The sequence below is a fragment of the Etheostoma cragini genome, chromosome 11, assembly GCF_013103735.1.
Source record: "Etheostoma cragini isolate CJK2018 chromosome 11, CSU_Ecrag_1.0, whole genome shotgun sequence".
Classification (NCBI taxonomy): Eukaryota; Metazoa; Chordata; class Actinopteri; order Perciformes; family Percidae; genus Etheostoma; species Etheostoma cragini.
In genome coordinates, this window is record NC_048417.1 from 6,288,936 (window position 1) to 6,304,285 (window position 15,350).

Genomic DNA, 15,350 nt, shown 5'->3' on the forward strand with positions numbered 1-15,350 from the left:
TCAAAACTATTTTCATCTACAGTACATTGGCAGGCCAAAGTTCAAACATGCACACAATGATTGAACAACACCAAAAACAAACATGACACATAAAATGATGCCAACAATAATATAGCATAGGCATCTTTTGGGCAAAGTGCCAGCTGCTGGACATCCTTGGATGCTGCTGTTATTTATCATAATTCAACAAGTTAAAGGCGGAATGTGTGGGATTTTTACATTGCCATTTGTAAAACACAATATTCAAGCCCATAAATTCTATCATTTCAAGTGCTACAAGTGTGGGAAATAACAATTTGTGCATGCTGATGTTGGCAGGCTGCAATCTTATTGGCTATTTGCCAATTACCTTTTTGTGATTGACTCATAGTTGGCAGACTTTAGTATTTTTTTCAGAGAAGATAATAACATTCATTAAGGTTCATATAAAGTAAGAAGGTGTTTAATCCAAAAGAGGTAAGATCAGAAAGTGATTGCTTCCTGATGAATGCCCGTAAAAGGAAGATGTAAAGCGAGAAGTGCCACTAAATGTCTTAAACCACTTCAGTATAGAGCTGGCAATCTCATTATGGGAAATTACCTTTGTGTGTTTGGATTAAGGAACAGAAATACATGCCACTTCTTATTTCACCTTACGTATTGTGTGTAATGTGTGTTTTATATGTCTTACAACATCCGTCACATGCAGTCTTGGTTGGTAGAATGTTTAACCGGTCAATCAATTGGTTGGTTCTTCCCTTCTCATAATGACGGTGTTGGTCTTTTTCCCCTCCTGGTATATTCCCTACATATTTGTAGTCTTACCAGATAAATCCTGTTCAGCACTTTTATTCATATACTGTATAACATGAAATCTCTCCAGCTGATACTTTTGTGTCTTTGTGCCCACTTGACTTTTGATGATTTCCGTTTTGCTTACAAATAGGAGATCATAGTCTACCCATTTTTTATATTTTAGATATTTCCTTGTGCCACTGGACATTCTGTATACTGCATGTGGTGTAACATTTACAGTAAAAAAGCTGGTTACGTTAGTTCAGAGTTTAGGTATCAAATGACTGTTGTTTCTGCTGTCCCTGATGCTTTTCTAAAGTAAAGTAAATTAAAGTTGACTCCACCTTAAGTAAATTTAGGAGGAATTCTAGGGTGCTTGTCATTCTTTTGACATTACGTATACTGATAATCTTCATAATATTATGCTAAAGTCACATAAATAAGCCAACCTATTTCATACCTGTACACATGCCAAATGTACTCTGTGAATCAACAACAACAATTTGTTGTTGTTGTTTCAATTTCAATTTATTTTGATAATCAGTAGTAGCATGCACTCTAATTTGATAAGATGAATGAGCTACTCTGACAACGATGTCAAAAAGAATGAAGCACACGCCTTAAAGGGAATATTTACTTATGGTGTTGTGTTTCAAATGCTGTGAGGGAGAACAGCAGGCAGTCATTCTGCGGAAGTAGAAGACTGTGTGGCAGTAGAGCATGTGTGGGGATTATTTTTGGAGGAATGGGGGATCTTTAATTTAAGCAACAGGGTCAAATTGTTTGTTCTTCTCAAGAGGTTTCATCAGCAGCCATGGCAACCTTTGGCCAGATCCTCTTCACCAGGTGTGTCCATAAGGTTTGAATGTGTTCTCTACTGACAGCGATTTCATTCTGAAAACATTAAGGTGTCTTCAGTAGTGGAAAATAGTACATTCACTCAAGTACTGTCAGAAAGTGCAATTTTGACTTTCTTGAGTATTTCTGTCTTTCTGTATTTCTGTGCTTCTTTATAATACTCAGGACATTTTTATTTATTTTAACTCAACTTTATATGAAAGTTACTGGTTACTTCTTTTGGATTTAAGTTAATAAAATATAATCCCCCACCGTTTTATTTTGCGATGCTTTGCAGTGCTCTAGGTTGGGAACTACCAAACTTTATATGGCAATCTAGTAATAATGTTATGTAATATTCAGCTTCATATATTGTTGATTTTTCTAGAGAACCTTTGATGCTCAATGTAAGCTTACATTTAGATGACAATGCTTCTGTACTTTTACAAGATTTTAATGCAAACATCTACTTCTAAATGTATTTGAGGATTGTTACTTTTACTTAGTAAATGTCTACCGATTTCTACAGCAGTATAGGAGCTTCTTGTCTAGGTTGCTGTGAAGTTGATCTGCAGGTTGATTTCAGCCAAAGCCGGCAGTGTGTCTCTTCTCTTACACTTTCCTGTGTTTGTGTGTCTCTTTGTGTGTAGCATGATTACCCTCATCGTCATATTCTCTGCCATAATCATCCTCATCTTAGCCCTGTCCCTCTCAGGTAAGAACATGCAGATCCTTGAGATCGTGTTATTATGAGTGATGGCTCTGTCAAGCCTGAAAGGGTACATGGGTGTGTTTGTGGTTAACAACCCTGTTATAAACATGTTATTGTATGTGTGATATTCTATATGCATTTGTTTGTGTAATTGAATGTCCATCTAAAATAGTTTTTGGGAAATACATTTATGGGAAGGGCATCTTTTTTACAGTTAAAAACACTCAGAGCACATTCTTTACCCAAGGTAACATGGTCCTTTTAAACACTGACCTTTTAAATTTGCATCTGTCCCCAGATCTGCATTAGAATACACTCAATGACAGTCACATGTTTCAGATTGTAGCAGTTGAAAAGTGTGAACATTTTCAAAAATGTTCCCTTACAATGTAGATGGAAAAGTTCAATACTCCATTCAAATTGTATATTAAAGGTGCTCTAAACAATGTCACAAATTTTTTAGGCTGCACCATTTTTGGTCACAGCAAACATCTCACTATCATAAATTGTGACCTCTGCAGACAACCCTGTGGACTGCCCAGGATCTACAAATGGAAACAAAAACAAACTGGCCAAGCTGCACCACAAACCATAAAAATGACACAGTGTTCCTGCTAACACCAACAAGAAGGAATTGGTTGAGCCATGAACACACATTGTGAAAGTAGCCTACGAGCTAACGCTGCAGCTGTGATGGCTCAACCTACTCCTTTTTGTTGGTTATTGGCTGGAACGCTGTGTGTTATGGTTCATGGTGCAGGTTGGCCAGTTTGTTTTTGTTGTTTGTGGAGCCTGGGTTGTCTACAGCCCACTTGATTTGACCAACTCCGACTGTTGAATCCTCAGTATAGCTTTTGTTGAGCTGGGACCACGGATTTTGTCCCTTTCACATGTTTTACATTAGAATCACTTTGGGAAGGCATCTCTTCGCAGCCAGTATGGACAGAAGGAACAGTTACAGTGAGGGACCAATAACTCTATGGGCTTGTGAGTTAGTATTGTTTATAACAGATTTGAAAAAAGGGAATCTATCCTTTAACTCTCTAAGGTCTAAGGTCTCTTAGGTCTAAGGGCATTTTCAGATGTATTCTTGTCTCTTTTTAAAGGTTTTTGCATATAAACCTTTCCCTATCTGTTTCATGTCAAAATGTTCAGAACAAACTCAGCACTCTGTATAGTGACGGCCCAAATTGTTCCAGAACAATGTATAAAGAGATATTTTGGCCCTATAGCAGACATATTTCTTTCAAATGTTGTTTGAGAACACACCCTCACTCAATTGTTTTGGTGCTTGAAATGAGTTTACAAAAGTCTTGGGTTCACAAATGAAGCATTATATATGTCTAAAATGGTAAATAAACGACATTTTGTGGTATAGTTTTTTGAGTAGGAGTTGAGTCAAACATTGCTTGGACTCGTTGGGATGCATCTTTTGTAATAAGAGACAAATGGGTAAGGAATCCTACAAAAAATCTTAGATTTGTGCCAAAAATTTGCATAAAATAACAACCCTTGTGTTAAAGCTTATATTTAGAATACATTCTCCTTCATGAGTCAATGCCTTTGTCTTCTTCCTACAGGCACCTTGTCCGAGGTGATAAGCACCAACACGATGCCCGTTGCCAACCTTGGCGAGGATCAGCTTCTCAGCTGCTTTCTGAGCACTAAAAGTCAACCAGCCGGACTCACAGACGTGTCAGTCACCTGGGAGAAGAATGGCCTGACGGGATTCGTTAACCGCTATCAGAATGGAGCTCTGGATCTTGCCGACCAGAACTCTCAGTTTAAAGGGAGAACTCAGCTCTTCCTTGATGCTTTGACCACGGGGAACGCCTCTCTGCTCCTGAGGGGAGTGACACGTAGTGATGAGGGAGAGTACACCTGCAGCATCAGCTCCTCTGGCGGTGGAGGGAAGGTCAACATTTACCTCAGAACAGCAGGTGGGATGACAAGTCTTTCCAGTTTCACTGTGTTCGCTTTGAAAATGAACTTCTGTTAACCAGCATGTATAAGTGGTATATAGATTTGATCGTTTATAACACACTTTAATGTAGGTGGGAACAGATCTAACGACACAGTATTTCATAACAATAATATCTTATCCTATGAGATTTGTTGTCATTGATTATGTGTTTCCATATACTTATGGAAGCCCACAGGGAGAGTTAGATCTGGTACAACCACATTATTGTATGATCAGTGTTTACATACTGCTCCTAAATGCTGAATGAGGGGTTTAACATTTGTAGTCGTCTGAGTTCTTTCCACACTACTCTCTTTTGTTGTTACATCGTGGACGCAAATCATTTTATTTTTGGAGACTTGCAAGTAAAACAAAACGTCTTGCACACTCTGGTTCCATACGCATTTCTCTTTTTTATTTAGATGTCGTTTTGGCCTTTTTAGAACAAAAAATCTTTTGTGACTCAAATATCTCGTTTTAGGACCAAATTGAAAAAGTTAATATGCACAATGTCACTACTGTCTGAGCTTGGAAAATTTACATTGCCGCATGGATTTATGATTTTTTACTTTCAGCCTTTACAGCCCCAACATTTAAATTCACAAATGGCACCCTGGCTGCTGAGGCAACCAGGTGGTTCCCTAAACCGAATGTCACATGGTCAAACTATGACAGGCTCATCCTGCCTGGAAACACGAGCTTCACCTCAAACTCTGCGGGGATATTCAGTGTGGTCAGCACGCTGCAGTCAATCAACGTCAGCGACACCTACACCTACAGGATAGAAAATGACCTGGTGACCGGCATCTCTACGGTAACTGTAGCAGGTAATCATGTATAGTCACTGTATTTCATGCCTCTGTATGTTCATACTCAGGCTCTCAAGAAGACATCTCAAGAAGACTTCTAAAGTCTGAGAAAATAACCCTGATGACGAGACATGTCATAAGTTTATCTCAGATTGGGTCTTCACATTGTTGACACAAAGCCTTTTCTACAAACTGGAGTGTGGAGTTTAAGATAAGAGATAAGATAAGATAATTTGTTTATTAGTCCCCAATGGGGAAATTACTGCACTACACTCTGTGTACACACTTTTTGTTAGTACTCACACACAGGTCTGAAATACACACACATGCTCAGGACCTATACATGCACTATACATGGAGAGATGTCAGAGTGAGTGGGCTGCCAGCTGAACCAGCGCCCTGAGCGGTCGGGGGGGTACGGTGCCTTGCTCAAGAGCACCTGGCAGTGCCCAGGAGGTGAACTGGCATCTCTCCAGCCACCAATCCACGCTCCCAACTTTTTTGGGTCCATACGGGGATTTGAACCAGTGACCCTCCGGTTCCCAACCCAACTCCCTATGGACTGAGCTACTGCCACCCCCAAGTCTGTCACCCCGAGTTTGACAGACATGGGCATTTAGCTGGCAGGGAGGGTATAGAGAAGCAAAGTCCCTCCCCTTCTGGTGGACCACCATGGACCTTATTTCAGAATAAAATATGTACGGTAGTGAACAGCAAGTGACAAATGATTTGATTCTGTTTGAGTTGGTCTAAAAATTACACTTTTTTCAATTTTAAAATAACTTTGCAAGTCAAGAAAGTCGTAGTTTGCCGTTAAATTGTTCGACTATAAGACTGTGAAACTATGTAGGCTTATTGGAAATACTAGGTCTACACAACCAAAAGTTGCTAAGAGACATCTCGCTGAAGCTTTGATTACTGGGTTTTGTAATGGGATGTAACGAGCAGCATTACTTCTTCGTTCTTTCTCTCCCTGGCTGACAAAAAGTTGCTGGATAAAACACATCAGGTAAGCTTCGATTGAATGTGTGCGGAACATACTGTAAGTTACCCAGCAAGAAGTATGTAACATGAGAAAGTTTACTCACCCAGGCTAAAGTTGATTAAAAAGAGGAATAAAAAATTAGGGAAATCCAACCTTTTGAGGAAACCCATTTTTTTATAAGGGTGTGTATGTCCCCTGTGTTTTAAGGAAGAACATTTTTTTATTTACGATACATCATTCATTCACAAAGAAAATTGGTGTCCTCAAGAGGTCAGATTTTCCTATTTGTTTCAATCAAGGCATTAAGATCAATTTCCAAAAGTTGTTTTATTATTCCACTTTTTAATCAACTATAGCATGGGTGTGTAAACTTTCTCAAGCCACTGTATGTAGTTCACTAAGTGGTTTTACACAAAACTTAGGTGGAACAAACTGACTGTCTTGACTTCCAAAAGTAGCTTTAAAATGTGTAGTTCATGCAGAATATCTAACCAACTTATTGTTTGATTTTGAGCGTTTTGTTAAATATTTTTTTAAATAAACGGGGGCAGAAGTAGTTCAGTCCGTAGGGACTTGTCTTTAGAACCAGAGGGTCGTCGACTGGTAGCTGGAGAGGTGCCAGTTCACCTCCAGGGCGCCACTGAGCTGGTACTGAACTGCTGGGCAGACCCCTCACTCTAACGTCTCTCTACTTACTGAATGTATAAGGTCCTGTTTGTGCATGTTTGCCTGCGTATAATTTAACAACGTTAAAAAATGTAATGTAATTTAATATGTTTTCATCATCTTAAAATTTCCCTCAACTTCATTTTTGAAATGTTGCCTTGATTTAACCAAGATCTTGCAAATATGTCAACATAAAAATTGTTAAATTAAATTGTTCATTAAAAACAGACTGTTATTGTCATAGTGCACAGGGTTCAAAATCCAAACAACAAATGTAGACATAAAATAAGATTCCATATTTTTTACATGCAGCATCTGCAGTGTAATACAACAGAAAAATAAAGCAAAACAGATTGTAATACATGTGCATCTCATGTCATATTTTCCAGGCACTGATGTTTCAGGGAACACATACTTCACCTACAGTGCTGCATCATCCCTGCTGACATCAACTTACCTGAGCATGACGACCAGTGTCCTCTACATCTATTATGTGACCTAATAATACACACACACACACACACACACACACACACACACACACACACACACACACACACACTTTCAAGGTGAAAATAATACCAGCGCCATTGTCAGTAGGAGGTATCTCTCTCGCTGTCTCTCTGTCTCTCTGTCTCTCTCTCTCTGTCTCTCTATCTCTCTCTCTCTCTCTCTCTCTCTCTCTCTCAATTTCCATTTCAATTTTAATTTTTCAATTTCATGTTGCTTTGAAAATGCGTAATGACAAAAAATACATCTGTGTTGCCAAAGCATAAGAAATACATACATATAGACAACAACAAAAAGAAGTAAACGCATCTAATATACATGTAATAATACAAGTAAATAGGATACTTATGATATAATTGTAGATAGTTAACAAATGATGTCCATGTCCCTCAAAGGGTACTTAATTTGAGACAATAAAAACATGGAAAAATAAAAACGATAATTCATAAAATTCTCCATTTATTTATCCTTGTATTGTGGCAGAAGACATATTTAGCTGCCATGCCTTGCTTTTATCTTCCCTTAATAAAAAAGGAATATTTTTGTCCTCAGTGTAGGTAGTGAAGCCTTGTATATGTTTATTCAAATTTTTGTAAATATTTGGTTCTTAAGTCTTCATATTTGGGACATGTACATAGGAAATGTAATTCTGTTTCAATATCCTGGAGGCAATGTGCACAGACACGTTCCTCTCTTGGTCTCCATACTTTTCAATGTCGACCCTTTTTCAATTTCCAGCTCATGATCACTGACTCTGTAAATTTTTTAAATTAGTATTTCTTTGGGACTTTTTGTTTTGAGATATTCAGCCAATTGGACATGTCTGTTCAGGGATAACAGAGGATATTGTGTTGTATTTTATTTTCATTTCGCCATTGTTCTTTATAGTCGTCTTTTAATACGTTGTGTAAAAGCGTATTTGTAGGCCTGCTAAACATTTCTAAATTGCGTTTAGCTTGAGACTGTTTGTATTTGTCTACCTGTACAACATACAATGAAATTAATCATCAGCCATGTGGAGAAAAATAAGAATACCGTAAAGAAATAAAACAGTACATTACATTTCAGTATATGGGACTGTGACCCATGGAAGGGGTTTATTGTATCAATTAGTAGCCTTCTGTTTTTTGTATTACTGAGTTAATAAATTAAATTAAATTAAATTAAACAGAAATTAAATGGGAGGATTTCTTTCAAAAGTGTGGCATGGCAAATCAGAATCAGAATCAGAAAAGGATTTATTGCCATGTAATAAGGAATTCACCTTGGTGGTAGGTGTTTACATAAACAGACATATTGAACATTAATAAGAAATAAACAAAAATTACAGAAACAACTAAAGGAGATATTGCAGCCTCACAACTTATTTTTTAAACACACACACACACATAGTCTCCATATAAATTACTGAAACACTAATTACCGCTACAGTGTAATCAAGTAAAACAGAACTCGGCTATATATTGTAAATAAAAATAAAGTGACGTATAGAGTGTTCACATGAAAATCGTTCCTAATTAAAGACATCATTTTATGTCCGGCCAGGGGACGGGGACAGTCAGAGCACCAGACTGGTATTACAGAGTCCTGGAAAGTCTTTGGACCGCCCTTGATAGTCCAAAGGAAAGGCTCCCTATTGGTCTGTGAGTGAGTGAGGTGTCATATGTCCCAGGGAGCAGTGAATGCAGCCAACTCCTCCCAAAAGAAAAGTGTGACTTTCCGGTGGGATTTTAATTCGTTAAATGTAATACATACAAAGTATGTTTCATATCAGAGTGTAGAAAGCCGGTGGTTTAGTTTCATATATTATGCAGAAGGAAGGTTCCATGGAAGTTTTCTTTCGGTCATGACAGGTTTGTGGAGCTCGGTGGGTTTCACGGTGGTAGGCTAGGCTTTGCTGTGGTTTGTTTGTAGCACCAGAAGTCACCAAAAACAGAAAATGTCTCAGTCTGAACATAAAGAAAACGCGGAGCAGTTAACGTCAAACTCGGAGCACGAACAACACGAATTCTTGGTGAACCCGAAAGCGGTTTGTAACGTGTGTAAACGCTTGTACCGGGACCCTAAAATCCTCCCATGTCTGCACACCTTCTGCTCCGACTGTATCGGCCAGCTGGAGCCGTTCTCGGTGTCTTCGCGCAGCCGCCGCGACGTACCGGAAAACGGCGGGGGCGAAGCGCGGGAGGAGGACCGACCCACCGTCACGGTGCTCTGTCCCGATTGTGACTCCGAGGTGGACATCCCTCCGTCGGGACCGGGAGGGCTGACCACCGACCACCTGGCGCTGGATGACGTATTCCTGGAGACCCTGGTTACGGACGGGGCGCTGGGATGCGACCTGTGCGGGGAAGGAGACGCCAAGAGCCGCTGCGACGTCTGCTGCGTCAACCTGTGCGAGTTCTGCTGCCAGGCGCACAGGTAGAATAATTTCCATTTAATTCTATTCTGCTGAAAAGCTAGCAAATGCTAGAATAGATTTCACTCTATTCTGTACTATTCTAATCTTTATTCTGCTGCCAGGAGCACAGGTAGAGTCAATTTATTTACAATTTGTAGTGTTTTGAAATTAATTCTTTTATCCAACCATCAGTCCAAAATCCAATGGCATTGTTTACTTTCACACATGACAAAAAATCTTCAAAAGTCCTCACGTTTGAGAAGCTCAAACCTCCAGATGTTTTTGCTGAATAATGGTAGGTTCTCTTCTACTTTGAGCTCTCACAATGACAGACTAACAAGGTTATATTCTTATTGTACTCAAGGCTATTCTACTCTATTGTCTGCTGCCAAGCTCAGAGGTAAGTTTGATTCAGTTTTGTGTCAACATCCATACATAAGCCTATATGTGAGGTTCCAGCCTATTCTATATTTTTCTATATGTTTAAGTTGGATTCTCTCCTCCTACAGCCAATAGCAGGTAACATCTCATCTCCAGCTGATTTCTTTTCTTTCTTTTTTTTTTTTTAACCAGATGTTTGGTTGAACTGGACCTTAATGCATGACATGCAGACACGTACTGTGTATCTGTATCTGTTCTTCTTTTTCCTGTCTGCAGGCGGCAGAAGAGAACAGCATCTCACCCTGTTCAGTGTCTGGAGGAGCTGAAGTCTCATGGTCGTCTGTGCCGCCCCGTCCTCTGCTCCCTCCACCCCGACCAGGAGCTCCGGCTCTTCTGTCAGCCCTGCGACCTGCCCGTCTGCCTGGAGTGTGCTGCCACGCTGCACCGCGACCACCACTGCTGCCCCACCCATGATGTTATCGATCGTTATGGAGACCGCATCCGAGAACTGGTCATGGTGCGCCTGCGACCTTGCATGGAGCGTCTGAAGAACTCACTGCAGAAGGTGCATAAGAGTCTTGTTTTATTAAGATTTAAAGCAAAGTATGATGTGGGGTGTGTTTGCTTGACACAATTTAGCTCCACGTTGCACACAAATTTATGTTTTATGATTATAGTATTGGGGCAAGTTTTGATCCCAACTTTAGCCTAATTTGAAAATAATAAAGTGATTTTTTTTTTCTCCCCTCTGTTAAAGGTGGACGTATCCCAGGAGGCTTTGCAGGCACGGGTGGATGAGACAGCAAATGAGGTGAGGGTGTTCGCAAGAGCCTACGCCAGCGCTGTGGAAGCCCATTGCCTGTCACTGCTGCACCGCCTGGAGGCGCTCCATGTCCAGCGCAGGTATGGATTTTTAGAAATAAACACTGACCAGTATCAACCATTTCAAAATCACTTCAAGGAATCTTGCTGAAAGTTAAACTAGGATTATATTATATCTCAAAGCAGGACCTCTTCCTGACCTCTGACCTATCTAGAAGGAAAGAATAGAAAAAGAAACAATTTATCCTTCGGTTGGATAGAGAGTTACAAAAGTTGTGGAACAGCTGTGGTAAAGTTTGACACATTATGACAGTTATACATTCACTTTCACTTCCCTTCAGCCACCTATTGGATCAGCTCCAAAAGTCAAAGACACATCTGATGCTCTCCACCTATTACATAAGTTACATCTTATGACTTTGTGTCATTATACATAAAGTTTAAAGACAGAATGCTGAACACTATATTTTTCTGTCAGCATGTTTGCTATTTTTTGCTATTTTGTTGTCTTACATTGTAACATATTGTCTAATGTCTCCAAGCCTGTTTGCATTTTTCTTTGCAAATGCACAAGCACTGACTTTTCCTCATGTACATTAAAGTTGATCTCACTTTTGAGAGTTGACAAAATAATCTCAACTCACGGTTCACTTAGCTTTCCCAAAGCTTTTTAAATGCATCTCAGGGTCTTCATCAGTGGACAGAGTTTACTCAGTTGTCATGGACTCTATCAAGAACGCGATGAAGCCACAACGAGCCAAAAAAAGTATGTTTTTGGATTGTATTTTGAGAATAAAGATTGTGTAGGCAGCATGTTAAAAACTGGCAGCACTAACTCGTGTGAGAGGTACAAGGTGAGACATTAACCAGACCACCTTCTCTGAGTTTGTTATTTCAGTGAACATAAGGTGTGCTGTATTGCCACAGGGCATTTTTGGCCTTTTTATAACATAGGAGAGCTGAATATGTGAAAAGGGGGAGAGAGGGAATGACATGCAGCCCTTGGCTGCAGGTTAGAATTGAACCTGCGGCGGCTGCTGCTGCAAGTATATACATGGGGTGCACGTTTAACCAGGTGAGCTATCCAGGCATCCCATTATATTTTACTTTAATAGATACAAACAGGCCGCCATGGTTTACAGTGCTGAAAAACCTCTCATTGGGTACGTGGGAGAGGCTGCTCGTTATTCACTTTCTTTATCCAACAGGAACCAGCTCCACCTGCAGAGGGCGCAGCTGCAGCAGGCTCTGTTGGACGTCGGCGGCGGCGTGGAGTTTGCAGAGAGACTGCTGAGCTGCGGCTCAGACGCTGAGATCCTCAGCGCCAAAGGAGTGACACTGAGGAGACTGACCAGCCTGGCTAAGAACAGCTACGAACCCAACCCGGCAACCGTCGCCCCCGACGACAGCAGTGGCATCAGCTTCATGGCCAGGGAGCCGGCAGGGGATGTGGAGGGCTACCCGGTGGTTGGGGTGATCAACTCTAAAACAGTGGACCTAAGCAAGTGTACCGTCGAAGGGGAAGGTAAACCAGTCCTAATGCATATATATTCTGTTTTAAAGTGCTCATCGTCTGCTCATTTTCTGGTTTATAATTGTACAGTATTTAGATGTTATATCAAAATAGGTTTACATAGTTTTAATTTTCCCGAAACACCATATTTGCAGCAGCTCCTCTTTTTAATTTGTGTGAGCTTTCCGTTTAAGCTACCCAGTGAGGCACCTTTTCTCATCCATAAAATTGGTAAACTGCTCCCTTTTCCTCATCATAACAGTATCCATGTTTTTAATAGGTGTCTCGATTCAGTTATGTTTTCAAAGCTGTAAATGCGTTAGTTTCTCAGAACACCTATTCTGTTAGATATTTATTTTTTAAAGTGCTAATTAGCCCGGCAAGATTGCCAAAGCGATTCCTAGGGACCATCCCACCACCCATGGGAGCAGTTGAAGGCAGGCTGGAGGGGAGGGGGAGGGGGAAGGGGGGAGGTCAGTGAAAACACTGTCAAAGAATTCTTGTGTGACCAAAGGAATGTTGAGTTCACTCAACAGCCCTGAAGGCAGTGCAGTAAGGGGATGTTTACACACAAACATTAAATGCACACACACACACACACACACACACACCGACAAAGACACAGACACACACACAGACACACACACAGACACAGACACACACACACACACAGACACTGTAAAAGAGAGAAGGGAAGGAAGAACCTACAAATGGCACTGCAAGGGGCTCCAGGACATGTTCTAACAACAGGAATGACTTCCCTTAAAGATAGAAGACATGCATTTCAACCTCCAGGGATTCATAGTAAAAGAAAAACACACACACTTTGTCACGTTTAATTGGTGTAAGTCTGTTGGTCCTCTGTTAACCAAGGCAGTATTTTTTATTTTATTTAAATCAATTTAGGGGTTCAAGTTAGAGATTGCCCTCTGTCACTAACAGACAAGTTTGCAAACAATTACAGTTTCAAAGAAACAGGTCTCTGTCACCAATGCTATGCACCTGTAACCCAGTAAAGGAAAGTTTTTTTATTTTATTTATTGTTTACACCTCATCATCATTTCATTTGATTCTGGTAGTCCATAAAGGGATTTTTTCACATAATCAATATTTTGCTTTTGTCCTCTGTTATAATAATGAATACATATGATACATAAAAAAACAGGTTATTTCTAACATTCTGTTATTGAACCAATTGAACGCCAAATTTAATACCAAAAGGACAATTAAAAAAAATGATAGTTGCATTTTAAAGTGCAGTTTTCTGCCTCAACACAAAAAGTTTCTTTCTCAATGTCTTTTTTGGCAAGTTAATATTGTGATGACGATAAACTTTTCTTTTTTTTGTGCCTTACGTTGTCCCTTCACAAATCACACCCTTCCAAAACACACACACACACACACAAAAGCACATACAGCCAGCAGAGATTTGTACTAACTTGCCTCAATAGAATGCTTTAAGTCGTGTTCACTTCCTGTGGGAAATGGAAAACCTCAGCAAATAAGTGCTTCAGTGTGACGTTCTCTGGGTGTCAAAGGGTGTTGTTTTATGTTTGCCAGGAAGTCAGTTCGTGCATTGTGTCAATCGTTTGTTTGGGTGCTTGCTCGTGTCTGTATTAGAATGTTTGTACGGCCGTATAAAGCACTTTGCCGACCACCAAACTTTCTATTTATCCACACCTACTTTTTGTATTTACTCTTCTTTTTTATGTAGGATGATGCTGTATAAATCCACTGTGTCACTACATCAGCTAAACCAGCTTTAAGTTGTTTGTCCCTTCCAAGTTAACTTCTGTACGCAGTGTAACTTTTTCATTCAAGGGGCCAGATAAGGGCCAGATTTTTTTTGTTGACTGTTAGAAAGCAGAAGTCACACAGGCTTACCAGCGATTATCCCCTCCCTGTGTGATAAGAGGGCTTGAAGTGGTGGATTTAGTCCACAGCACAGGTGGAATGTGTGCCAGAACAGCTGCGTCTGTAGCTGGGGCAGCTGCTGGGTACTCGGCTTAGCAAGCACACACACACAAACTCACAGATAATTCACGGCCATTAGTAGCAGCATGGGTAGTAGCAATAGACCACTGGTCCGAATTATAGTAATTGTAGCAGTAGCATGAAGTTTTAACGAGGGCAGTGGTAATAATTGCTGCATTCCATTCTTATGTTTAAGGACCAATAGCTGGAATGTGACAAAAACACCCTCAATTGTGTATAGATAAAAGTTATAAATTCCAAATCTAACACAACCCACTCAGGTAGAGTAGGTAACCATATGTGAGCAGACACCATGTATAAATTAAAATAATAAATGTGTAATTTGCTCCATTCTAAGCAACAGTAATGTCTGGGAAGTGTCAGTCAGACAAACCCTGTACACTCACAGCCCTGCGAAGAGCTCTGATTGGCCTTGGTAGTTAAACTCACCCATGTGGATGCACAATGTGTGCAGGGCCTTTAAAAAATTAAATAAGATAATAGTAAAATTCTGTATTATTAAAAGGCCCACTCCAGAGTGTAAACATATTGATGCACAATGTCCGCAACCTTTAGTGTTTTAATATAATAGTAATGCTAGCAGTAGTAGCTACAGTAATGGTGTAAAATTAGCTGCAATAGCTTCAGTAACCGCAAGAGCAGTGTTGTAATGTAACCAAGTACTTTGTTACTGTACTTAAGTAGAATTTGAAAATGAACAGGGAATGTCACTTCCACACAGAGCCCATGATTGTTCTGAAAATGTCTGCAAATGAAAGTGTTTTATGTTCTGATCTATATCTCACCTCATCTCTTTTACTTTAAAGATGCAGTAGGTAAGACCCATAAAACTAACTTTGTGTCAAATTTTCTGAAATAGACTGAGTAGAACTACATGAAGCTTGTAAGCTGTAATTTAAAACAAAATCTTGCTCCTCTGGGACCACCTACAGCCTGTAGTACGAAAAAATCCACCACACCCTGTTCAGATGCTCCAATCAGAGGG

General features: G+C 40.0%; 2 protein-coding genes across 2 annotated transcripts in view; both read left to right on the forward strand.

The window, feature by feature from the left end:
• Positions 1 to 1,445: 1,445 nt before the first annotated feature.
• On the forward strand, positions 1,446 to 7,326 carry vtcn1 (V-set domain containing T cell activation inhibitor 1). The gene is made up of 5 exons (XM_034885452.1): positions 1,446 to 1,620; positions 2,262 to 2,326; positions 3,904 to 4,263; positions 4,862 to 5,113; positions 7,136 to 7,326. Exons 1-5 carry the CDS (start codon positions 1,589 to 1,591, stop codon positions 7,246 to 7,248), a joined length of 822 nt encoding a protein of 273 aa, XP_034741343.1. The 5' UTR covers positions 1,446 to 1,588; the 3' UTR covers positions 7,249 to 7,326.
• A 1,594-nt stretch (positions 7,327 to 8,920) lies between these two features.
• The window catches only part of trim45 (tripartite motif containing 45), an 11,937-nt gene continuing 5,507 nt past the window's right edge, over positions 8,921 to 15,350 (forward strand). The window contains exons 1-4 of the mRNA XM_034886083.1: positions 8,921 to 9,674; positions 10,312 to 10,600; positions 10,793 to 10,938; positions 12,066 to 12,382. Coding sequence (XP_034741974.1) covers positions 9,196 to 9,674; positions 10,312 to 10,600; positions 10,793 to 10,938; positions 12,066 to 12,382 — 1,231 coding nt within the window. The 5' untranslated portion in view covers positions 8,921 to 9,195. The remainder of the gene's footprint in view (positions 9,675 to 10,311; positions 10,601 to 10,792; positions 10,939 to 12,065; positions 12,383 to 15,350) is intronic.

Coding starts and splice junctions, on each gene's coding strand:
- vtcn1 (XM_034885452.1), top strand. CDS start 1,589: ATGGCAACCTTTGGCCAGATCCTCTTCACCAG. Junction 2,327..3,903: donor CTTAGCCCTGTCCCTCTCAG/GTAAGAACATGC, acceptor TTCTTCCTACAG/GCACCTTGTCCGAGGTGATA. Junction 5,114..7,135: donor CTCTACGGTAACTGTAGCAG/GTAATCATGTAT, acceptor CATATTTTCCAG/GCACTGATGTTTCAGGGAAC.